The 25,907-nt window shown below is 34.3% G+C and overlaps 3 protein-coding genes and 1 pseudogene across 8 annotated transcripts; 2 read left to right on the top strand and 2 right to left on the bottom strand.

Annotated features, from left to right (window-relative positions):
- Window positions 1–1,763: 1,763 nt before the first annotated feature.
- LOC126688988 (probable protein phosphatase 2C 34) lies at window positions 1,764–5,247 on the top strand. 5 transcript variants are annotated; one of them, XM_050383950.1, is made up of 6 exons: window positions 1,764–1,909; window positions 2,765–3,040; window positions 3,192–3,500; window positions 3,989–4,106; window positions 4,191–4,414; window positions 4,883–5,247. In XM_050383950.1, exons 2-6 carry the CDS (start codon window positions 2,798–2,800, stop codon window positions 5,120–5,122), a joined length of 1,134 nt encoding a protein of 377 aa, XP_050239907.1. In that variant the 5' UTR covers window positions 1,764–1,909; window positions 2,765–2,797; the 3' UTR covers window positions 5,123–5,247. The 5 variants fall into 5 exon arrangements, with proteins under 5 accessions (XP_050239907.1, XP_050239906.1, XP_050239908.1 ...); XM_050383949.1 differs by having other exon boundaries at window positions 1,802–1,953; XM_050383951.1 differs by having other exon boundaries at window positions 1,807–1,986.
- A 1,523-nt stretch (window positions 5,248–6,770) lies between these two features.
- LOC126690250 (cysteine-rich repeat secretory protein 38-like) lies at window positions 6,771–7,865 on the bottom strand (annotated as a pseudogene).
- Window positions 7,866–8,889: 1,024 nt separating this feature from the next.
- Window positions 8,890–12,514, top strand: LOC126688987 (uncharacterized). Of its 2 annotated transcripts, none has more exons than XM_050383947.1 (8): window positions 8,890–9,329; window positions 9,427–9,557; window positions 10,326–10,403; window positions 10,527–10,571; window positions 10,669–10,713; window positions 10,857–10,908; window positions 11,535–11,631; window positions 12,049–12,090. In XM_050383947.1, exons 1-8 carry the CDS (start codon window positions 9,038–9,040, stop codon window positions 12,050–12,052), a joined length of 744 nt encoding a protein of 247 aa, XP_050239904.1. In that variant the 5' UTR covers window positions 8,890–9,037; the 3' UTR covers window positions 12,053–12,090. The 2 variants fall into 2 exon arrangements, with proteins under 2 accessions (XP_050239904.1, XP_050239902.1); XM_050383945.1 differs by having other exon boundaries at window positions 8,911–9,329; window positions 12,068–12,514.
- A 2,499-nt stretch (window positions 12,515–15,013) lies between these two features.
- On the bottom strand, window positions 15,014–21,320 carry LOC126688986 (uncharacterized). Its single transcript, XM_050383944.1, has 7 exons — window positions 20,637–21,320; window positions 19,673–19,870; window positions 18,741–19,013; window positions 17,680–17,782; window positions 16,526–16,644; window positions 16,231–16,407; window positions 15,014–15,838 (listed from the first exon to the last, which is right to left on the bottom strand). The coding sequence occupies exons 1-7, from the start codon at window positions 20,946–20,948 to the stop codon at window positions 15,089–15,091; spliced, it is 1,932 nt and encodes a 643-aa protein (XP_050239901.1). The 5' UTR covers window positions 20,949–21,320; the 3' UTR covers window positions 15,014–15,088.
- Window positions 21,321–25,907: the final 4,587 nt, after the last annotated feature.

Genomic DNA, 25,907 nt, shown 5'->3' with positions numbered 1-25,907 from the left:
TTAGAAAGTCAATTAGGTTTCCTAGTTAAAGAAGGAAAAATTAATTTAGGTTTCTTGTGTGGAAAGAATGACTATTCCTTGGTATAGAAGGAAAGTTTATTCCCTTGTGTAAAAGGAAAGACTATTTCTTGGTGTGGAGGGGAAGTTTATTCCTTATTAAAGAAATAATGTATTCCTAGTTTAAAAGGGAATAGGAAAAGAGTCTTATAAATAGACAATGTTACAAAGAATTTGTTGGCTTTGTCTTTGGCTTTGGCCCAAGGGTCCTCCCTTTGGGGAGAAAAAAAATAAAGCGTGAAATCAAGAGAGAATAAAAGGGATTTTTGCTTGGGAGGAACTCAAGAAAAATGAGAGAGTAAAGGACTGCCGCCTTTGAGAAGACACAAAGAGAGTATGTGCAAGAGCAAAAAAAGAGAAAGCTGCACAAGAAAAAAGAGAGAGTGCAGTCAAGAGAAAAGAAGATAGCCAAGAGAGAGCTGTGCGTAGAGAAGAAAATAGAAAGGAGAGAGCAAAGTGTTGCTATTTTTGAGAGAAATAATTAGTGTGTGTGAAAGCAAAGAAAAATATGAGAGATTTTTTTTTAGCCGTGAGACATACACATAAATTATTGTAATTGATTTGACAAATAATGAATTGATTTGGAGTTTGTCCCGTGGTTTTTTCCTTCAAAGAGATTTTCGACGTAAATATTTATATCTTGTGTGTGATTACTATTTTGAATTGATAGTTTTTGTGATAATATTATTTGGGACACCACAGTTTAACTCCGAACATTTTATATGATGGTTTGACTGTATGTTTAGCTGCATTGCCTTTGGAGTAGCTTCCGATTAAGTATCACAAATTTTTTTTTTTCAGATTGGTGTACTTATTGAGGACAAAGAGCTGATTCATTTATTTTGATTGGTTGATCTTGGTTCTATATATATTTTTTTTTTTTATCTCACACTTGTTGAATGAATATGCTATCTTCTTGGAAGCTTTTTAGTGATTTGGTTGATCTTGGTTCTTCATATTTTTTTTCTCAGATTAGTCAAATAATTGAGACTGCTGTTAATGATGACTTGGAATCCACTAGTAGCAACTTGCAACCCAATGGCCTCACGTATGATGTATCTAAATCTATATCTTCACTCTTTTCTCTCTACTTTATATTTCTTGCTCCAAGCCTTGCTATTGTCTTTATATCTCCTCAATCTACAACTAGAATCTAACACGCATATCTGGTCCCTCTTACATTTTCACCTTTAAAAGCTCTATGGTTTTCAAACAAGTCCATAATATGCACATATCAACAACAAAAAAAGGGTCACAACTAACAACTATCTTATATTTTTTGACATTTGACATCCATGGTCCACCTAAACAGCTGGCAACTAATAGCCTTTTATTTGGTTCCTTGGATTTATTTACAATCCATTCGTCCTTGAACTCTTGTTTGACAAAGTATTAGTAATTAACTATTCAAGAAGATATACAATTTTAATCAAAACCTATTTCATCCATATAAATATCTTATTTAATTGCATGCAATGTACTACTAGTCATTAGCTATTTGTATATGTTTAATACCGACCTCATTTAGGATATTCTGATTAGTTCATTATAATCCCTTGATGATGCTTCCAAATGCATTATTCATTTGGTTTCTTAAACTAAACTTTTTAGTAGAAGCACGTCAAAAGTAGGCGGGGATGATGCAACTCCCAACCTGATCGAATCACCTCCATAATGTCCAGAATGCCCTTGCTATTTGTATCACATAGTAGCCAAACCATGGCATTAATAGTATTTTCACACCAACTTACATTTGCTATAAAGGTATCCGTTACGTAGGTACACTTGGGTTTGCAAGTGGAAGAAAACAAGAATGCAGTGTAAGCCACACTAAAGCCTATCGGTCTCAAAGGTTTGGTTAGAAGGAACTTTTCTGGCAGAAGTATCAGATTTCAGGCATTTAACTGATTGTTTTCTCGTATTTAATTGGTTATTCTTCTTCTTTTTCTTTTTGGGTGAATCTAGGGTATGTAGTTGAGGTGTGTGTTTGTTATTTATTGAATACCAAAACTATGCAAAAATTGTCTAAGCTTGTTTTATTTTATTGGGTTAGTTTTCTTAGCAGCCACAAATTAATGGGTTCTTTTAACTTTTAAGTCTTCTGTCTTTGTTAGGTAGCTAAGAAAATTTTGGCATACGTGTAAAAAAATGTAGTTGAGTTGGTTTTAAGTAATCCTATATGCTTTGTTTAGATGCTTAAAAAATGTACAACAGAAGAAATTTTAGACTTCCACTTTGGATATTGTTAGTTTCACTTTAGGATATAAGAAAACAAAAGTCTTTAGGCTTAATAAAGCTATTTAGTTTAGTTTCTTATGGCTTGTTTGCTGAGGCTTTGAAAATTAAATTGAAAGAGCACTGTTGTTGTAATTGCATGTCTAATGACTATTCAATTTTATAAAATTTTCTTCTTTCATCTGAATACATTAGGTTTGAAATACTTCCCTGGTATATTGAATATTTAATTTTGGTTTAGGTAGTTTCCGTTTGGTTGCTGAGGCAAAAAAAATGAAAAAGAAGCTGACTTTATAATCTTAAATTTACAAGTTCTGGATATATTGTATGTTAGATAAAATTTCAAATTTCAAAGTTATTTTTGAGGAAAAAGTACATATATTTTAAATTTTGTTTTGTCATTTTATTGGCAATTAAATGGACTTGTAATTTGGAACTTTATCAAATAATTAACATAGTTATTGTAAAGCAGCTGAGTTGCAGTTAAGATCGGGCTATATAGGTGATGGTGATTTTTCCCTCCTTTCTTGATGGATTCACAAGAAGTGTACCAACCAAGAAAGAGGCGAATAATAAGAACGATGTTGGAAGGGAAACTGCAGAAAAGTTGGCAAAGGAAGCGAAGAAGAATGAGCTGATATTGAGTTCTTCTGGCACTGTGAAAGCCAACAAGTCAAACAACTTGGTGTCAGTGTGCTCAAAGAGAGGGATGAAAGGAATTAATCAGGATTGCTTAATTGTTTGGGAGGTATGTCACTACATGTTCAATGTTGATATCTAGCTGTTTTTAACATAAACCATTACAGACGTTTGAAAATTTGACTTATGTAGCAGATCTAATTTCTTTTAAATTTTTTTTCTTCCTTCTGATCAATTTATCAGCGTGGTTTGGTTGTTAGGAGTTTGGATGCCAAGAAGACATGCTTTTTTGTGGGATTTTTGATGGGCATGGCCCATGGGGACACCTTGTAGCCAAAAGGGTCAGAAAATCAGTGCCTGCTTCTTTGCTGTGCAATTGGCAAGAGACTCTAGCCTCAACCTCACTTGACCTGGATTTTGAAATTGAAGTGGATAGAAACCTTCATCTTTTTGATATATGGAAGCAATCCTACTTAAAAACTTATGCGGCTGTTGACCAAGAGCTTAAGCATCATCCCGGAATTGATTCTTTTTGTAGCGGTACTACAGCTCTGACACTTGTTAAACAGGTGATTAGATATCTTCCATATGATAAGATTTGGTTTATCAGTCATTAGACTGTCAATTTACAGAAAAAACATGTGGACATAGGTCTTATTACAAGTTACTCATTCAAGAGTCTGTCAGGCTAGCTCAGAAAAGCAGTTGTACTTGTCCTACTGTTTGGAATGGTGTATGTTATATCATATTCACATATTTTTCTAACTTGGTGGCATGTTCAAAGTTCATTTCCAATTCTGTCACAGTATGTGCCGTCTGCTATTTATTATCATCTAGTGTGAGTAAGTATAATGTTTCCTTTCCTAGCTAGTAATCAAGTTAACTATAGGAAAAATTGGATTTCTGAGATTATTTTGAGTAATATGACTATTATTGTAGTTGCCTGATGCAAGTTTGTTTTTTTTTTTTTTTGGTACTATTTATGGGCCTGTTATGGATCTTTGAATTGTTAAAGATCATAAGTAGCTTGAACTATTTACTCACCAATTGTCTTCAGGGTGAACATCTTGTCATGGCAAATGTTGGTGATTCCCGAGCTGTATTGGCAACAACATCAGATGATGGCCATTTGGTACCACTTCAGCTTAGCATTGACTTCAAGCCCAATTTACCTCGTTAGCCTCTCTCTCTCTCTCTCTCTGTGTATGCACGTGTATCTATTACTTAAGAATTTACAGTCCTTTCTATTTTGGTTGCAGAGGAGGCTGAGCGAATTGCACAATCCAAAGGGCGAGTCTTTTGTTTAGATGATGAACCTGGGGTGCACAGGATCTGGAGGCCTAATGGTGAGACACCAGGACTAGCACTATCAAGAGCCTTGGGTGACTACTGCCTGAAGGAATTTGGGCTTATTTCTGTGCCAGATGTGACACAAAGGAACATAACTAGCAGAGACAAATTTGTCATATTGGCAACAGATGGAGTACGTATTTTCTTGATGATGGTTCCAAATTCTCTCTTTTCCTCTCTTTTGGCTAGGACCTTCGGACTTTCTCTTAATCACACAATTACTCTCTTTTTTTCCCCCTCTTACTCACAACTCATTATAATTTCCATTGTTATTGTGAGTAGATATTTTAGAATGACAAAATACTCAGTTGTCAGATGCAGAACTCGAGTAGTGGATATGACCTGAAGCAAGTTCTTGAATGAAATTACTCTCCCATAAGATAATATCATCTAGTGTACAGAAATTGTGGAATGAATATAAATAACAAGAACATTATTCGTGATGTTTTTTGAAATATCATTGCATAGTATAAGGTAAGGTAAACTTGTTTTGAGAAGTCAAGTATAATGGTGATGGCATAAGTTTGAGCACATTTATCTAGCCTTATGAATAACATAGTTACTTTACATTGTATGTGGAGCTCATTTCTTTTCTTTTCAGCTATGGGATGTTATTTCCAACCAAGAAGCTGTACAGATTGTTTCTTCAACACCTGTTAGAGAAAAGTCAGCTAAAAGGTTGGTGGAGCATGCTGTTCATGCATGGAAACATAAGAAGCGAGGCATTGCAAAGGATGACATCTCAGCTGTTTGCCTCTTCTTTCACACTTCAACCTCTCAACCAATCAAGAATCAACCCTATTCAAGTCTCAAAATAGGTTGCATGAGAAAAGCTAGGTGATTGCCTATGGCCATTGCCTTCCAGTTATCATCAAAATTGTTGTATATATGTAAACCTTTATTGGACTAATTGATTCTGAGTAACAGAAAATGCATAAGGTTAACATGTCCTCCAAATTTACTCTATCATGGAATCAGTGGCGGCTCCAAAAAGTTTTTTTCAGGGTGATCATTAAAAACACTTAATTTTAATAAATATATTAATAATAAAACTTGAATATATTAACATCACAAAATAAAAACATATTCAAATATATAAAATTTTAAAATTTTCTTTCACAAGTTTTCATATTTTAAAATTGTTGTGTGATATGATAGTTTCACTATTAATATTATTAACTACATCTTTTTCAATATGCATAACCAAGCAATTATTAAGCTACTGATTTCCTATTCAATTACTATTATATTGCCTAAATAAGTACTAATATAAACAAAATACATTATCTTTTTGAAAAAATATATTACATAAATCCAACAAATTCGGCTAAAAACTAAAGCAAACACTAACATACTAGCTATTTGAAATGTGTGCATTTTTTCATATATAAAAAATAGCAATTTTAAAATATGCCAGTTGAAGCACAATTTAAAAAATCACAATTAAACGTTTGATTTGAGATTTTATGCTAATATGTTTGTTTAAGCAATTTTTGAAAAGTGTTATGTCCACATGATTTTTGCAACACTTTCACAACAAAACCTAAGTTGTAAGTTTTTACTGGTTCTAATTTGAACTTACCACTAAAATTATTTTTTATTCATCAGTAACAACCTGTTATTTAGGATTTGTTACGAAAATGTTATAAATATAGCATTTCTTACAATATTTTTTTTCCACATTCAACTAACAAAAATTTTGGAGAAATTGAATTTTATTTTTAATGGGTTCAATTGTTATTAAGGGTGTTCAAGTGTTTTTTTAGGGTGGTCAAATTTTCTTTCTAGAGTGGTCAAAAACTCATATTAATTTAAAACTCAAAATCTTTTAAGTTATATTAAAAAAAAAAAAAAAATCAGGGTGGTACTGTGACCACCCTGATTAACACTTTGGCGCCGCCAGTGCATGGAATACACAGTTCAACTTGTCGTTGTAAAATCTGAAATATACTTTGACCACTGGATATGTAGCATAGCAAGGTTGACATGACAATTGTTATAAGTTTGAATATGCCATTATTGTGAAGCATTTTGTTTAATGTATAATTTGAAAGGCATTGACCAATATCCTTAGATGCAGTTATTGGAATCTGTGGATGATTATACTTGTGAATAGAGAAAACTCTACAATGGCAAAAGCTGACCCTTGCATATTGCACACACCACTACAGAGCACTAAACAAATTTGAGAAACAAGAAACAGGAAGCTCAAGTTGATTAATAGCATATTAAATGTTTTGGTGGATCTATAATTCTCTATGTTAAAAAATGTTTACACTCAGAGCCCTCAGAGATGCAGGGTTTCAAGTGTTAGGAAAGGTAAAGAAGCCAAAAGTTGGTGGAAAAATAAAATTAATGGAGATGGATTCTAAAAGGCAGATCTGAATCAGAAGTAAAATCAAACTTTGATGCTAAGAAACAAAATCTATTGTAGGGTCAATCATCTCATTTGTTTAATCTTGAGCATCTATGTTTGGCCAAAACAACCATCAGAAGTCACATAGAATGGTGAAAAAAACAGCTACAAAGGTGTCAGAAGTGATGGCACTGCAATGATTGTGCCAACTCCAACTCCCTAGGAAGAGTCTTCTAGCACCTGTAGTGAAATACATCAATTTCACTTCATCAAAAAAAAAAGCAACAAAAACTATATCAAAATTTTCTGATTTTGATGTTATGATTAATAAAAATAAGTTTTTCTTATAAGAAAAGCCAAAAAAAAAAAAACCTAACATAACCACAGAACTCACTTGCTGTGATTGAAATGTTGGAATAGAACTGGAATCATGGTACCACATAAAACAACTGGACCCATAAATCTCCCATCCTCTTTTACTTCCAATTATTGTCCTTAAAGTCACCAATTGAGCATCCAAGCAATTGCCACAGTCAATACTACTGATATCTCTAGTGCACTGAGCCATGCCATACCTCTTCCCACTTTGTCCAACATCCATCACTGCAGTCTGGAACATCAAAGGCTGTTTTGGAGCAGTAGATGCAAGTCCACTCATGAAGGAGAGTCCATTTGAAATCACTGCTAGATCATCATAATCAGTTTCATTCATCAATGCCACTGATTTATCTACCATAACCCCAAAAAATTCCTCAGTTGAATAGTGCAAAAAACACCATCTGAACCAAACCCAGACCTCTTTGCTCTTTGGGCAGCGTGTAATGCAACTGTAATGGAGTTATTGGTGCAACCAGCACAATTATTGCCAGATATGTCACCTCTACATTGTATGAGGCCATAAACCTTGTCGGAGTTCTTTCCTGCTGTGGTCTTGTAGAAGCCATTTTGAAGAGCCCCATTGACAACAAGTGAAATAAATAGATTGTTAAGACTGGTCTGGAAGCCATCCTCAGTTGCAGAATAATCAACTTTTGAGTACTGCAGACCCGTATTTTCATTGACATCAGCATGGCAAGAGCTATTTGACAACATTAAAGTTGTTACTATCAGAAACATTACTGAGAAACTGAATTTTTTCATTGGGACTAAAATGCTTCACCCCCAACTTGTTCCTCTCAAAAAATTTGGGGAGAAAAAGAGGCTATGAAGGTGCCATATTCTATCACAGTATGACACATAGTACTTGGTCAAACAAAACAAATTCTAATAGCATTTCACACTCAGCAAAGAACAAGAAATTGCATTATCCAGCTTTGAATTTACAAAGTCAACTCTTGCATAAATGGATATATATATTACATGACAACTTGGAAGGTACTTGGAAGTTGGAAGATGCTCATTACTGGTATTCCTCTCTAACACCGCTGGTAGTGATATGTTACAAAAAGAAAAATAGTTTATTTGAGTATCTGAAATCACATGATTTATAAATTGAAGAACGTAATAAACATAAACATGTTAATTTACTAATGTCATCTTGGCCAGCTTGATAATTTTGTATATTAATTTGCGTTTGACAAATTGATAACGAATTTCTTTTGGGATCTTCATCTTCTCAAGCTTGGCAAGGTGTCAGCATATCTTTTTACTTCTCTGTAAACATGCTTTACTTTTGTATTGGGATCTTAGAGCATTTACATCAGAAGATGCAAAGTCTTGTATAATAGAAAAAGTTACACATTTTGCATATTTTGACCCAAAAAATACCCACATAAGTGGGTGTAAAATTGTGCATTTATGCATAATTGCTACAATATGTACATACAAATATGCACATACAAGTTTTTTGTGCATTTATGCAAGAGACGCTTATCCGCAAGAAACATATTTAAAATACCTAGAAACATATTTAAAATACCTTGTATGTAGTATCTACATACAAGTAGCCAATTGAGGGAAAACAAAAATAAAAATAAAAACACTTTATTTCAAAGCAAGATGAGAGGATCGTGATTTTTTAATAAACAATAGCTTTTCTTGAACCATATAACTAAAAAAAGTCATTTTAGCAAGTTATTTAGTTATATATATATATATATTTTTTTAACTCAATTTTATTAAAATCTAGTTCAAAGTAAAACTCGACTTTGCCAAAATCAGGTTCTATGCAAGTAATAGCTGTCATGGCATGACCAATGTGGAACTAAAATCTCAAGTAAAACTCAAGTTCCACTGCATAAACTCTACTTTGGCGAAATCAAGTCTTAGTTTGAATTCAATTTTTGTAAAATCGATTTTCAAAACATCCCTAGTAATTACTCACGAAAATCCCTAATATACCCCCTCAAAATCTCCATCGCCCATTACCTGTTTCTTACTTTCTTCTTAACTCATAATCTCATGTCCATTTCTCTTTCTCTCTCGTTCCCTCCCCCACTCGCCACCCCCCGCGCGTGGTTCCACCGCCCAACTCTCATTCACACTCTCACTCGCTTTACTCCTCTACCTCACTCTCCTCTCCGAATCGATCTCCGGCGACGATCTCGATCTCCGACCGCCATGTCCTCGGTTCACCGGCCACAATTTCCTTTATTGAAACCGAGTGAAGAACTCGCCGACGAGTCCGATTTCGAAACCATCGTCTCCTCCGACGGCCTCGTCTCCATCTGTGGCTTCGGTTCCCTCCTCTCCGGTACGATCGATCAAACTGCACTTTCATCACGATCATCATTATCGCACTTTGTTTTTTGAACTTTGATCGTACGGTCAATATTGTTTTGGCGAACCAGAGAGAAGCGCGAGGAGTACGTTTCCTGATCTGATCAACTTCAGAGTTGCGAGACTCAACGGTTTTCGGCGAGTGTTCGCTCACGTGGCTCCGATTTTCTTTGAGCGTGGAATAGCCAAGCCGGAAACCAAGGTTCTCTGCAATCTTTATTTTAACCTCTTAATTTTATATTTTTCCATATTCTGTTTGCGTGCCGGGAAAATGCAGGAGGATTTTTTTTTTTTTTTTTTTTTAAAGTTTTACGCTAAGGAAAATGATCAATTTAATCAATCTTATACTTTGCCTGTATTGTAGTCTGTTTGGTTTCCGGGAAAGCTTAGGAAATAGATGAGAAATTTGGGAATGGTAAAAGCTTTTGGCCTTTAGCTTCTTAGAAAATATGAAAATGTTACCCTACGAATAAAATTTATTTATTTTAATTTTACTTTAGTTAACTTTGCATCAGGGGCTAGTGTCATGTATTTTGTTCACGGTTGATCCCAAGTCCATACAATGGAGAGTTACATAAACTGCTTAGCCCATCATGGGTGAATGCCCAATGATTAGCAAACGACTGGTTTTAACAAGTGGGGTCAGTTACTTGCTAGAGTCGAGTTCAAAGGGCTCTTCTTTAGAAAGATTCCCTACGTTATCACAACAAAAAGTTGTAAAATTTAGTCACTATTTATGAATGGATCTTATGCATGTACAATTTGGGGTGTATACCTATGAACGACCCCATTAAGGATATAGCTGACTCTATAGTTTTGCAACTAAGGTTTTATTGTTGTTGCTTTTACTTAGTTTTGAATAATAATCTTGGATTAAAAGCTAATGACCTTATTAAATGTCTTAGTTTTGAATAGTAATCTTGGATTAAAAGTTAATGACCTCATTAAATGTTTGTTGTGAAATTTTCAGGAGATTTCTAGCTTGAGTGTAGAGCCTTGTGAAGACGAAACGCTTATTGTTACAGTTTTCGAGATTAAAAAGTCAGAGGTATAATGTATGATTTTAGTTCCTATATTTGCTTTGAATATTGAATTGTGAAAATGAGTGAACTAAATTTAATAGCAGATAAATTTTTGTGAAGCTTAACTCAATATCTTACTTTGTAATTAGATTCCGGCTTTTATGAAGAGGGAGCTTGAATTTCGGTTTCTAGGTGTAAGTTGCTAGATTGCTTACTCTACCTATCATTGTGTTTGTTTTGATTGATTATTTTCACTAGTATTAATTATAGATTTGTTTTTTTCGCTTGTAGGTTCTGCCTGAAACACTTGATGGGAAGGCATTTGATAATCTGGCGGTGTGTGGAAAATCGACCATTTAGTATGCAATTGCATTGTTTAATTTTTTATTAGGGTCTTGCTCCTTTATTTTTTTGGGATATGATAGAAGTTATGTATAAAGTCATCCAGAGGATAACTGCTAATTCAGTTATCAATGCAGGTGCTTTGTGCTCGTTATAGTGATGAGGAATTTTTTCAAATTCGATGCGAAGGTAATCTATTAGAGGGTATTATTGGTTTTGGAATATTAGAATAACTTCTGGACATCAATATTTATTTCCAAATGTCACTTCCTAGCATTTATATGGCTTATCTGGGTTTGCCATAATGCCCCTAGCCAGTAATATTCCTTTTCAAGTTAAACGATGCATACCTGCATATAGAAAATCTAAGCAACAAGTTACTATGATATTTTTGCCTTTTCTCTTTTTATTTCTTGTCTTGCTGTTTTTAATTTTATTAACTCTATCTTTGGCACAGCAAGAACAAAGGCTTGGTGAGATTTTTGTCATACATGGGTGTTGCCATCTCTTTCGTTTATTTATTCTCTCAATATTGAAAAGCTGGAAAGAGTTTTCTGATTGCAAATATTTAGTTTTCCATGGAGCTGTAGGTTTCAAATATAATATTCCATGAACAATTGCCATTTTTTGTTACAGTTTTTTCCTTTTATAAATACTAATTAACAAGCAGTAATGCCATGTGAGTACTCACTAGGTTCCATAATGCATCTTTTGGATCAATTGATAATTTTTCTCTTTTCATACATTTCTTCTTTATTTATAGTTATGTAAAGGGAGTATGTGTGATACCATATATGCTAGTTATCTTCCTGCAGGAAGCAAGGAGATCTATTTTCAGCACTATGGACGATACAACATCGATAAGATTTGGCGGGATGACATCTTACCTTGCCGTGTTTATCTTCGGCACTGGTAAGTATTGGACGTATATAAGCTATGCGTTCTTAAAATTTTGCTATCAAGGAATATAAAAATATTAGATGACGGACTGAGTTGTGTTTCTGAAATAAACTAGTGACCTCTTATCTGTAAGGCACATCTGCACTGATCTGTACATATGTCTCTTGCACATGAACAGAGACATGACACAGTAGTATATCTGTAGTAACCTGTATTTTGTATCTTTATCGCCTTGGAAAGTTGTTCATGGTTTGATTGGATGTCTATGATTATATATGGCTCATGCATGGGGAGCTTCAGCACGAACTTCTGCTTTATAGCCACCTGTTTTGACTGTGCACTGGCATCATAAGATGATTTCCAGTTCCTGTACAGATATGCATTTCTTTTAACCTGTTTGTTTTGCCAACTTCTGTACATAAACTGAAGGTGATGAAATATTCTGTAGTGTGTTAGCGGCAAAGAATCTCAGTGAGGCAGCCTACAACAACTTTCTGGATCACACTTTCCTTGCAGACCGAAAAACAACCATTCGTGAATACTTGGCCACAGGAGGTTCAGGCATCATGGAAGAGGAGCCTCCAGAATCCCTCAAGACCCGTTATGGTGGTTGACTGATCATATGTGTATATATATATATATATATATGACAGACCATGTACCTGCAATAAAGGTTCCTCAAGAAAAAGGAAGGCACCAGAGACAACACATTCTTCAACCTTATTTTTTCTGTTGGCCAAGGTGGTCAGAACAGCTGTAAATTTTATTAACAAGGGAAGATAGATTATAAAATCTTGTTATTGAACAGTAATTTATATTCCAAGAAGCATACAGGATGGATACCTATGTCCATTGTTGGCATTGAAATTAAGCAATTTTATGCCCTTTTCAGATTTGTTTTACTCTTCTTAAAATGGTTTTTGTGTGGTATTACCTGTCTTATATACAACCATGACACTGTTATTCTTAGATCATTTGGGGCTTGAGAAGATTGAAGCGCCAAGTCCAAAATGAATTTATTTATTACTACTGTGGGAAGAAGTTGTTCACTTCACCATGATAGCCCAAACATGCTTTTGTGATGGCCGAAAGGAAAGAGGTTATGGCAAAGCTAAGCTTTGAAATACCATGCTGACCTCCAGCATGCAACCCCGAAATTTTGCTTGCCTATGCATAATAGCGATTTGGCATTTCATTTGAGAGAACTAAAGACAAAATTTTCTTAAGTGGTAGATCCAAGTGAAAGTAATTATTTATAACTCACAGTCTGTCATTGGAGCAGGTTAGGGCAGAGATTGTCTTGTAGAAGTAAAATCCATTTCATTTTATGCGTCTAATGAGGGACTGTCTTTTGTGTTTTACCCAATCGCTAGTGAAGTAGTAAGTCTAATTTTTTCCTCAACTTTTCCAGAATTTATCTTGTAAAGAATATAAAGACCCATCCTTTGTGTTTTCTAATTATCCCATCTCATTCACAAAGTTCGTCTGATAGCTAATGTTCTGAATGTTTCCAAAGTTCGTCTTTACAAATGATCTGAACAAGGAAGATATTATGTCCACAAAGCCAACAATATATTCATATAGAAAAGTCATTAGATACAGTTTCGTATCTAACAGTATGAGCCACTTTCAATATAAATTTGAAAAGAGTCCACGTAGAGTAGGAATTGGTTAAGCATAAAATAAAGGGGTACTGAAGTCCCACATCGCCAAAGTAAAGAAGTAGAAGGGTCAGACTTTTCTATAAGTAAACAAGAGAGAAGAAATTAAAACTGACTCGTCCTGTCAGGGGTGAAAGGCGACTCGTCTATGATCGTATAGAGACGGCGGGTCGTGCCAACACCTAGCATAACGAACACACACCTCTATTGAGGCGAGCGAGCTCCACCCTACTTAGGTGGGCTCGCCCGTCAATTTTTGGAAGCCTGGCTCATGTGGCTGGGCTCACAAACCATTTCAATTACTCAAATTGACAGAGATATGTAGCAGAGAATATATTTATGGTCAAATTATGCATTCGTTGAACTTGGTACCTTTTAGAAGGGCATTTGGAAACTCTCTTTTAGCCGAGTAAGAAATTCAAAAGAATTATAATTCTAATAATTAAAACTTAGTTAAGAAATTTCCCATTATTTATTTTAATCATTTATCATAATTCCTGTTTTGATAATTAAATATCTACTGATTATTGAAGTTTCAAGAAATTCATTTAAACTATTGATATGGTTAAGCTTAAGCACCAAAACTTTGGGGAAAAATTATAATTTAGTTTTGATAAATTCAATTTTAAATAATGGACTTGCACCACGTTACATTACATCAAGTAATGATAAATTACTAGTTTTTACTAAAACTTAGTATGAAAGACGTTTTTGAATCATTTACAAAGAATTATCCTCCTTCCCCTCTTCTTTTAGAATTACCAAAATTATCACTCTACTTTGTCCATTATAAGTTTCTCAACCATCAGAAATCAAATCTGTTGTCAGAAAAATTAAGCAAATTGAATTGGAATGTGTCTCAAAGATCAGCATCAATTTAAAATTGCTAAATCAAGTTAAGTTTGCCTCAGTCGAATCAAAGGAATATAAGCAGCAATTACTAGAAGCAATTGCACAGTTAACAAATCAAGAAGAGGAAGCCTCTCAAAGTGACTCTCCCCTTCCACATTATTTTCAAAATTTTTAGGACTCATATAAAGGATACCATTTCAGCTAAATCATTGACGTATCAGAATATTTCTCATACAACATATGAAGCTGTATCAGTTTTTAGCGCACATGGAACTTGGATGTATCTTCAAGAATCTAAATTATTTGGTTGGTCACATGGACCATTAGTGGTTATTTAAGCTTTTCACCATTGAGCTTTCCATTATTTCTCTGGCGATATCAGATATTATTGAAGATTATTATTTTTCAAGAATCCTTATTGTTTATCTTTTAAAAGTAATTTGAATTAGGACCCTCAGATGCATCAGTCATCGCTAATTCCAGCTCTACGTGTTCAGTGTTCTCTAAAAGCTCTCAATCACCCCAGTACTTGAAATTCATCCTCCTTTCTAATCTTATAGAATTTCCTGTCATTTTTATTCTATTTTATTATTTAATTTCAATTATATCATTAATTTATATATTGATTTTTTAAAAAATATTGAACTGTACCTCTAGAGTTTTTTTTTTGGGGGGGGGGGGGGGGGTGTGGAAGACTTCAAATCAGAGTTTTCAATCATCAATCCTGTTTGTGTAAATCATAAGTATTTAATATCATGATAGCAAATGCACCAAACAGTATTTTGGTAAAAGATCCAACAGAGAGAAAAGGAACAGCATACTCTGTTTGATTAACTTCATTTCATCCAACACAGTACGACCGCCATATCAAACAAGAACGATAGCATCCAGAAGAAATCAATAGTATATTAATAAAAGGGGTTATGTACAATATATATTCTTTTAGTTTGTTCATTTCACATTTCACAATCACAAGGTTCTTCATTTTCCAGTTCCTTGATTAACATTTCCATCATCTTCTTATACATAGGCATATAATGATCATTTATCATTGTTTTTGAAAGCCGCAGTTTACTATAAAGTTCTCTAGGTGTCTCAAAAATGCCAACACGTTCTTCCGTGTGCCCATCATGATCTCCATTAGGAGTATCGGATGAAGGTACAGAAACAATATGCATGATTCTGCCAGGGGGATAGAAGTGGTGGCTCTCTGATACTTCTGATGATGATATCGGCTTATTGATTTCCACTGCATCTGCTAGCATATTCTCCTCTTCAATGATTTCTTTAGCTGCAGCTGCTTCTGCCTCCTGGGCTCTAATGTTTGTTTCATTATTTTGCCGTTGGAGCTCTTTCTCGAGTTCATACCATAACTCACCTTCAGTAAATTCTTCCACAGTGGACACAGTAATGACACTATCATCTGGAAGGAGTGGCTCTTCTTCGTCAGTATCATCATGTCCTGATCCACTGCTAGAAGAATTAGATTCCACTTTAATCACAATAGGGTTTCCTGTTATCACTTCAGTTGCAACAGATTCAGAATTTCTTTCAGATTCCAGAGCTACTTCAGGAAAATTTTCGACCTGAGAATCCAATAGGGGGCCTACATGACGGCGACGTGCACCCATGCAAGACCACGATGACAGAGATGAGCGTGTTCTGACAACAGCTTCAGCAACATTCTTTGCACGCTTCATCACAACCTAAAATTTACCAAGCAAAACGGCATCATCATACAAATACATAGGAGCAGGGGATGAAAGCTTTGAATTTGTACCTAGGCTCTCCCCATGAGGGAGATTCGGACATGCCACTAGGCTTTGCTACAAAGCCATTAGCAAAAGAAAAGATACAAGGTTTTATTACAGCATATCTAAGCAGATGACTCTATCAGTACTTGTGCACTCAACCTAGTGTCAAAACTTTTTTTGTCATGAAGATTGACAGGATAATTTTTCATTACCTAATAGATTTAAGAAATCATTACTTGCAAAAATTTCACTGTTGATACCTAGCTTAAATCTAGGTCTTCAGAAGGAGACGCAGGAGCAAACAATACTAGAAGAGATTAACCAACAACAGAGATAAATTTTACCTGAGTGCTGCTGGATACTGGCCGCAGAAGTGCACCTGCACCAGCAACCCTGGCTTTGGCACTAGCTATAGATGGTAGATGAGACCCCAGAGCAGTTGCAGAGCGATAAACAACATTTATGACCCTTGTACGCTCAATCTGATCCCGCAAATCATTTAACCATGATGATGCTGTCACCTGAAAATAACAATTTAAGGAGTCCCAAAGTTTGTAATGGAACAGATTTGAAAATTAGGAATTTCAACTACAAATTTTCTATACATCCACTTCCAGTCAGAAGAGAGAGGTACAGCACCTCAGAGCGAAGGTCATCAATAGAAGCTGTTGAAAATGTTGGCACCAGGTCAGAACCATTTATGACAGTAGTAATGAAGTGTTTCCCTGATTCTGCTAAGTCCAATGTCATACAGGCAGCTGCAGAATGACAATTATAAAACAAGCACTTAAGAAATCACATTTTACTAATTTATCCCTTCCCAAAAAAAAAACATCGTATTAAATCAAAGGCATAAATTTCTGTTGTCTAACAAGAGCTGATAAGCACACTCCCTAAAATTGTAGTACAAAGATAAAAGCACCTTGGGAAAAAAGGGGGGAGGGGAGCACCATTACAAATTCAAAAGACAATTTCTTTCTACACTCCATTGTCTATATCTTTTCCTCCATTGTACTAATATGTTGATGCAATGATTCTGACAACTTCAATGGATTTTGATTACTAATGTCCTCTAGTTTTTTGTGTTTTCATTGGTAAAATTCACAAACACATTTTGGGTTTTGAACCTGCGACAAAGATGCCATTTGAGCTACAGCTCATTTGCATAATTAAAGTCCTCCACATGAAAATCTTTTGCAGTTAGTGGAGCAAATGAAGCTATTCATCATGTGAACTTAAGAAAATATCTTGATAAAGACAAGGAAATTGACATATGATAAATAAAGGAGATTGTCATATTACCACCATGCCATGCAAATAAACTTTATCCGGTGTCCTTAGTTATGTCATATCTTGTATTCCTAATGTTATAGAGCATCTTCTTCACCCTTAAGAGTTCACTTGATATTTAGATAAATTAGCCATCATATCTATTAGAGCCTTTTCTGTTTCTCTATAGAAATAATTCACATTTTCCACTGCCATCTGAAACATAACTGATAGATGGTACATACAATGGAAACAAAAGCTGCAAACTAGGGGATAAAGTCATTTTTAATTTGGAAGTCCACATCATTCTGACTTCACTGAAGATAATCATCAAGTAAGATGCCACAAAATGAGGAAACAAGGCAGGTGCACACATTGATAATCCTTTGTCCCCATGACCTTCTTAATCCTTTATAGGTAAATCTAGTTATAAAAGTTTATGAAGACTTCACAAAGCAACTAAAAACAAAGCTATCAGTAGAAATAGAAAGCAAACATAAGCAACAGGCTTGATCAGTACATACCTGGGGCAAATGTGACACAAGTTGTCGAGGATAATTCTTTTTGTTCTCGTAGAATATACGTCAACAGCGCAGCAGTACCACCACCAAGTGAATGCCCAACAATCTGAAAATGACAAAATGAAAAACTAAGGCAAAATAAAATTATATATATGAAAACCTATATTGCATGAACCAATTCAGTACAGTAATTTAATTTCCAAAATTGACTGGATGATGACATAGCATGGCAGAGAGTAACAAAGAATTAGAGGTTTATATCTTAGGGAAAGGATCCTCTCCCATTTAAATCCTCCATTTTTTTTTTTCCAATTTTAATATAAATGTAGACACATAGCATTTAAAAAAACCAATGGTCTTAAAAACCCATGTAAACTACACAAAATCAAATACATACCATGTGTCTCACATCTAGCTAAGAATTGGAAGGAATTGGAGGATATAAATGGAGCGGATCTTATCCCTATATGTTACAGAGAAGATCCTAGCAAAGCAAAGTACCTGCAGATATCATATTTCACTAAAATAAAATCCTCTTCCAGTTGTGGTAAATTTTACATCAAGGGCCATGTTGAAATCAATTAAGTTATATGAAAGGTTATGCTAGTAACTGACCAAAATGTTTTTTTTATTAGTCACAAGATTAATTAAGAACTATAAGAAGATGCTTGGTAACATGAGATTCCTTGATAGGTTGAATTTGAACAGATGATATTGAACAAAGTATTCACGGAAATACAAGCAGAAACATAAAAATTTTAAAAAAAAAAATGAAATTTTTAATAGGAAAACATCAAGAATATTAATTTATGCTTTTTATCCTTTTATTATCCATCCAAAAAGAAAAGGTTAAGATCTACCACAAGATGCCATTTTATTTTATTTTATTTTATTTCTTGATAAGTAAGAAAAAACAGTATAAATAAAGCTTCTTTATGCAAAGGAGCGCAAAGAAGTCAAAAAGTATGCCATTTTAATTTGTTTGACACAAAGAAAAGTTATCAGCAGAGTTAGCACAATTAAATAGTGATTTATAATATCAAATTAGAACTAATAGCCTGTACCTTAACTTTGTAATCAGGATGTTTATCAAGAGCTTTGAGCAGAAAAGGAGTGCTAAGCTTTGCAATCCAACGAGCAGCAGCAACCATTCCACAATGAGCATATCCTAAAACTAAATTGCTTATTCCACCATCATGTAAAACCGAGTGGTGAAAAGGGACCACTGCTCCAGTTGCTGCTGTTAGTGTATCTTTAATGCTATGAGTACCACGAATCAATAGAAGGAAACATTTTGAGTCTTTATCTTGTATAATTGTGAAAGCAGGCTTCAAAAGCTGCAATCATTGTTCTGGTAATTAAAACAATACTCAATTATGATTTTAATTTAAATACAAAACACATAAGCAAACTAGCAATACATGCTTGATCGCATATATCATGATTAGTATGAAGACAAAAGGTTCAACAACCACCAAAGGAGAAAGCCAAAACCTAAAAGTTGAAATTTGTCAAGTTTAGCCCACATCAGAAGTCTCATAAGTTTACAGGAAAAATATGCAAAATTTTAAAAGGCTATTTTTCTCAAGTTTTAAACTCCTTTCTGTTATTTAGCTCAAGGGTTTCTTGCTATAGTCTACTATTTTTTATCTCCACAGATACACCTCATAAATTGTGGAGCCTGGCATCAACTTATGGCATCCACTCAGTCCTGTGGGTAATTGTTTCCCATGTGAAGAGCCCTCTGACACAGTAGCATTCATATGGGAAATAACTAGTCTCAGATGCACAAGTGCTATGGATGATGGAACGGAGAGAATTCCAAGAAACAATTGAACTAAAACCCAAATAAGAGACTAAACCAGATCGCTGCATGCAATATGGCTCTCATGCAGAACAAAGATGACCACTCCATATGCATGTACGTTCAACATGATCTACATTGTGTAAGTTTTGAGTTGAAATCAAATAACGCATACTCTTGACTGTAACATACCGCTGCCTTGGGCTTCTGAAATAGGACATCTTCATAAGAGTAGCCGGCAGACTCTAAAAACACCGGAAAAGGCTTCTTTGAGAAGTACATACAAAGGGTCAACAACCTCAGAAATTTATTCAACTCCGCAACAATTTCTGGACCTTTAAGTTGAATACAATTACTACCAGCATATACACTTGCAACTTGTAAGTTACCCTGCAAGCACATCACACTCAGTAACATTTCAATCACACATTACCATTATAGCTAACAACACAAACAACATAAAATAAAATATAAAAGAGGAGGAAAAAGAAGAAGAAAAATTGACTATAGCTCCTTGGCAACAGACCAATAACGTAACAACTAATCTACTGAATGACCTACTGCCTCTCAGTTTCAAATGCACAAACAACACCAATCTACTATTGTGAAAGCTAACAGGCAAATACCAATGCTTGATACTAAAATTTAACCCCCAAAATCTCTGGTTTTCCAATTGCATCCGTCCCAATCCACCCTCCTCTTTTCTTTTCTTTCTTTTTTTATTTTTTATAATTCAATAGTTGGGGGGGGTGAACTCTAGATGTCTCCAATTGAAACACCAAGAATTGTCAATTAAGCTACAAGACTCTCAGCTCTTGTTACTGTTGGAAATACAACTTTATCATTCAACAAATTTTAAATAATAAACAAATAAAATAACTAAATCACACAGCATTACTTTAAAAAAAAAAAAAAAAAATTCTCTTATAAAGTTCACAAGCACTGTGACGCTTTTTAGTGCTACAAAACTAAAAAATAGCAAGAAAGTCAAAAATTAACAATTACAATACGAAAAAATAAGCTCAATTAAATGGAAAAGACTCATAAAGAAACAAAATTTAGCTAGCAGACAGTTCTAACCAAGCACAATCTACAAAATTACGATAAAACCACTGCAAATAAATCAAAATTTTGTCAAAAAACCTTAAGAACACACCTGCCTCCGCATGAAATAGTTAATGCCGAACGCCAAATCGCCGATCGGCCACTTGCCTAGAGTCTCCGAGTACGTGAACCGAAGCGTCTCCGACAACGTCGTGATCGACTCGAAGAGCGTCGCCGGAGCCTGAGCTGGCCTCCGAGCGATTCTCTTTCTACTCGATCTCGACAAATCTCCGCCGCTGCTCCTCCTATCCCCCCCGTCTTCGTCGACCTTCGGCGCCGACGACGACGACGCCAGCCTCCGGCTCAGCATGTAGTAGAGCAGCACCACAGCCCCGGCGGCGGTCGCCATTGTCCCCGCCGCCATGGGGAACTCAACGGCGGAGATCGGAAAAAAGAGAAAAAAAAACCTCAAGCCAAAAGCATCAAATTACTCAAAATTGAAAATTTTGAAGGAAAAAAATAAAATGTCTGATTTATGAAAAAAAGTGAAAAAGAGAAATCTTGAGGAAGAATTTAGGGTTTCAAAAGAGTTTTGAGAGATTTGGTTGGGTGTTGAGAGATTCTGATTTGTTGCAGTGAGAGGTGATGTGGAAACTTGTAAGAAGTGAGGAGGTAAAATGACCTAAAATGTCCTTTGGTTTCAAGAAATTGACGGCGATATTGCGTGGTGACCAAGGAAATAGAGAGGGTAGTTTCGTCAATTTATGGAGACGCACACGTTGGGTTGGAGGTAATAGAGGAGAGAGGGAGGTCACGGTCGTCACGGAAGAATAAGGTAAGAATTGGAAGAGTGCGCACGTTAAGGATCCACTATGATAATTGTAGTTTGATGTGACATTATTTCTTTCTTTCTTTTTTTGTTTTTTTTTTTTTCTCTTTCAGTGACGGTGAAAATTGAAAAAATGTATTTTTTTTTTTTTTGAAACCAAAAATGTATTTTCAATTCATAACTATTAATTTAAAAAAATTGTAATGAGTTTAAATTTTATTGTATTTATAAAAATTACATGAAAGAGTATTTAAGAAGTCTCAAAATTAAAGAATTAAATAAGAGTATTGATTTAAGAAATATTCTTAGGAAATTTTTTACAATAAAAAAATATAATTAATATCTTTTTTATATCTTTTTATATTTCTCATTAAAATTGTATAATTTATTGAATTTAGGACACAAATTAACTTTACTCAAAAATAATATTTTTAAAGAGTTTTGTAGTTCAATTAATATCTCTTATGTTTTTAAAGAGACTTTAATTGAGGGGAAATGGAAGGGAAGTGGAGGGAGAAATTATTAGGTCTACCAGAAGGATTGCTAATGTAGTCTTCACAACCAATAAGACGATATAATTTATGCAAATGAATTAGTGAATTTCCTAATCAGCACAAGAAATAATAATAAAAATTACCAGGTATGGACATTGTATAAATAATAGTATTTTATTGGTTGGAAGGTCAGGGAGGATCACATTAGTAATTCTTCTGGTGGACCTAATAATTTCTCGAGTGCAGGAAAGTAAAGTAGAATTAATTGAAAATAGACTAATTTTGAGCTACTTAGGCCTCGTTTGGGAGGAGGGAATGGAATGGAATGGAAAGGAATGAAAAGAATCATTTTAGAATATTCTTCCATTCCCTTGTTTGGGAGTTTTAATGGAGGGAATGGAAAACTCATTCCCTTGTTTGGGAGTTTAAGTGGGAGGGAATGGAATGGATAGGAGGGAACACTCATTCCTCTCTATTCCCTTAAAATCTCAAATTTTCATTCCCCCCAAAATTGGGAGGAATGAGAGGGAATGGAATTAGATTTAATGATTTTTTTACTAAAACTCCTAAAATACCCCTATATATTCAACTCTTTATTTTAAAATAGGGGTCTAATAGTAATATTATTAGAAAATGATTCCATTCCATTCCATTCCCTCCATGTTGCTCCCAAACAAGATTAGTTACATTCCATTCATTTACATTCCTTTCCATTCCTTTATTTTAAAACATCCAAACAAGATTACTTAATTTCATTCCATTCCATTCTTTTCCATTCCTTTCCCTTACTTAAATTTAGTTCATTCCATTCCATTCCTTTCCATTCCCTTATAATCATTCCATTCCATTCTATTACATTCCCTTATAAACTCCCAAACGGAGCCTTATACTCTACTCTACTCTACTTCCCTTCCCTCCCACTTAATCCAAACAGACTATAAAGTTTTAAATCTCTCTCTCCCAACTACTAAATTATTAAAAAAAAAATTAAAGTAATATTTAAACCTTAGTAATATTATTTAGCATCAAAGTATAATAACGAATATTAATATCAAGTGGTTTAATAGTTAAGTCTTGGGTCAACAATACTTTGGTCTTTAATTTGAATTCTTCTTTTCTTTACTAGTGTGTGCATGAATATCCATTTCCTTTCATGCTGTCTTGAGCATATAAAACTTGCCACTCTACTTTTTTTTTCTCCCAAAAATAATAATAATAATAATAATAAAGTTAGGTTGACAAGATGAAGTAAATCCAAATTAAAAAAATATATTAATACAATGAACCATAAATTAAAAATGATAATCTTTTACAAATTACAAGTTAGGTTGACAAGACAAGATGAAGTAAATCCAAATGACATGCAGGTAATTAAATATATATTTTATTTATATTATTTTATAATTCATGCGGTGGTAATGTGGGTGGGGGGATTGGGGAAGAAAAGGAAAAGGAGAGAGAGAGAGAGAGAGAAGGCGTGTTGCTTTCTGGATCCAACCCCTGGAGTCCAGTACGATACAGTATAGTTTAGTATGTAGGCATTGGAGATTTTAGACAAAGTTATAATAGAGTGGGCCCTGGTGGGTCAACTAAGAAATGAGAATGCTTGGACTAACTATATGAGAGGCTCAACTTTGTTGGGTCTGCTCACCCAATTTATCCTTTTGTGTGGTACCAACTAGGGAATGGTCCTTTCTCAAAAAAAAAAAAAAAAAATCTAGGGAATAGTCCTACACAGCTTTCATGTACCCCATCTCTAAATTAAAGATCAAATATAGTGGTCCATTATCTCTCTCTCTCTCTCTCTCTCTCTCTCTTTTGTTGTAAGCAGGTGGTCCATTATGTTGTACATTACAATTATGGATAGATAAGCTATATAAGTCATTTGCAAACAAGTTGATCACAAGCTTTTTGAGAAAATTAGGATGCTGTATAGAGATTCTTGCGCATCCAAAATCTTATAAAGTGGTAATCATTAGCAATAATGTTAGGCTCTCTTTGTCAAAAATGTATTTTGATTTGACACATGTCATTATGAACTTATCTGTATTACTATTTTGACACATTTTAAGTAGGATGGGAATATTTGAATACTTGATTTCTCAATAAAAACACAAGAGATTCCGTTTGAGCAAGGTAGGCTATAGACCTATAAGCCACTTAGGCCTTTAACTAAGCTCCCGTGAATAATGTCCAAATTGAAGGGATAATTTTTTCAAAATTAAAATAAATGGTTGGGTTGTACCCACTTTTTATTTTTAAGAAAACTCTTATAATTGTGACTTAAACAATATTTTCTAATATTTCCAACGGAACAATCCAATGCTTAAATCTTCTCTTTTTATTGTAATTATCGATTTGTCAAAACAAAAAACTCCCCATTGTTATAGGCCAAGAGAAATCTAACCATTAAACCCTAAACTATTTCACCCAAAAAATGCTATTAGTATACTGAATCAATCATTGGTGATCAATTTCTACACGGTACATTATCAACACTAACCGCTTGATGCGAACCTCAATCGACACGCTTTAAGACCCAACAAAAATATTGGAATACTTGCCCAAGAAAACTAAAATTCAGATTTTTGATAGAAACCTTGATCCAACATTTATAATCAAAACGCGAACCAAAAGGTATAAGTGTAACATCTTAACCCAATGATTATAATTGAATCACGAACCAAAGGTATAAAGTTTGAACGCCACAAGGAAGAATCCTTGATAAGTTCACAGTTCTTGAAGAACCAAAAGAAGAGTAAAGCCTCACATTTTTTCTGATTTTTATTCAATAATTTTTTGAAAACGTTTACAGACTTAGGGGTCTATTTAAGGGCTCCATAAAGCTTGACATACGAGAAAATATCTTCCCAAATAACTCCTAATTGATACCTAACCATATCAGGAATCAAATTTGACCTAAAAAACATTAAATGCACCTAAAAATAAGGAAATAAATCACCTAATCCTAAAATAACGTTTTTATATAAAAATACAAAAAATAATAAATTACAATAATTAAATAGTAAATTGTATCGCACATCACCGCCTAATCTTTCTTAGGGCCACACGCAAAAACAATCTTTCTCTATCTCTCAACACCGTAATCAAAATTAAATAGTAGGTCTAATTCTTTTTCCACCATGCATCACTCTACTCAAGATAAAGTAAAACTCTTTTAACAATTTTTCATCTATTTTTATTAAATTTTACACTTGAATATTGATATTACTATTTTGGTACTCAAGCGAAAATGGGTGGTGAATTAAGCAACGTGAATGCCTTGAATAATACTGTATACTGCACCAGCACAATCATTTTTCACAGCAATTGCAATGCTCTTTGCTTCAACATGAATGCCTTGAATATACCACCCAGAAATAAATTTCATGCCATGGATCTTATAAATGTAGCACACAATAAAGTGTATCTCAGTAACCAAAAAAAAAGGGAAAAAAGCACACAATAAAGTGTAGCCTACCTTCTAAAAAAAGTGTAGACTAGGCCTTGGTAGTCGAGCCCATCTACCTATTCCGCAAAACCTGCATTGGATTTTGAATTCCAACAACTTCAATTTGACCATTTCATATAATTGAACATTATAAAAATGTGAATTTCCCTAGTCCCATAGGAACTTGTCCCTCTATAAACAAAAGCTACATTGATGCAAAACAAGCCCCTGCCAATCTCGAAAACAAGTTCAAATATCCAATGGCAATGCCTTGCCAATGTCATTTTCTCAAGGGCCAAGGCCTAGATTGTCAACTTGATGATTGGAGAAAGTGGAAAACATTGGGTTAGGAGACACAAGTTTGCTCAATAATAGTAACAAACAAAGGTTTAAAATTGGTAAAAAATTAAGCCCTATTTAGTAGATGTTGTACATTAGATTTTTCTAAGTGAATCGAATTATGTGATCTTGAAAGTTGTCAGTTGTTGTAACTTTACAAAAGACAATGCATTAACCAATAAATTACATGATTGTGCTGCTCTTACCTACGGGTAAAGACAATCACAAAGCCCAATTCCCTGATTGAAACACAATTTTTTTTTTCATTTT

Source organism: Quercus robur, chromosome 6 (assembly GCF_932294415.1).
Source record: "Quercus robur chromosome 6, dhQueRobu3.1, whole genome shotgun sequence".
NCBI lineage: Eukaryota > Viridiplantae > Streptophyta > Magnoliopsida > Fagales > Fagaceae > Quercus > Quercus robur.
Note: the sequence above shows the minus strand (reverse complement) of the source record. Positions and strands in the feature narration are given on the sequence as shown.

Coding starts and splice junctions, on each gene's coding strand:
- LOC126688988 (XM_050383950.1), top strand. CDS start 2,798: ATGGTGATTTTTCCCTCCTTTCTTGATGGATTCACAAGAAGTGTACCA. Junction 3,041..3,191: donor ATTGCTTAATTGTTTGGGAG/GTATGTCACTAC, acceptor TTTGGTTGTTAG/GAGTTTGGATGCCAAGAAGA. Junction 4,415..4,882: donor TCATATTGGCAACAGATGGA/GTACGTATTTTC, acceptor TTTTCTTTTCAG/CTATGGGATGTTATTTCCAA.
- LOC126688987 (XM_050383945.1), top strand. CDS start 9,038: ATGTCCATTTCTCTTTCTCTCTCGTTCCCTCCCCCACTCGCCACCCCC. Junction 10,404..10,526: donor TCGAGATTAAAAAGTCAGAG/GTATAATGTATG, acceptor CTTTGTAATTAG/ATTCCGGCTTTTATGAAGAG. Junction 10,909..11,534: donor TTTTCAAATTCGATGCGAAG/GTAATCTATTAG, acceptor ATCTTCCTGCAG/GAAGCAAGGAGATCTATTTT.
- LOC126688986 (XM_050383944.1), bottom strand. CDS start 20,948: ATGGCGGCGGGGACAATGGCGACCGCCGCCGGGGCTGTGGTGCTGCTC. Junction 19,871..20,636: donor ACTATTTCATGCGGAGGCAG/GTGTGTTCTTAA, acceptor ATGTGCTTGCAG/GGTAACTTACAAGTTGCAAG. Junction 15,839..16,230: donor CAGTATCCAGCAGCACTCAG/GTAAAATTTATC, acceptor GGTAAATTTTAG/GTTGTGATGAAGCGTGCAAA.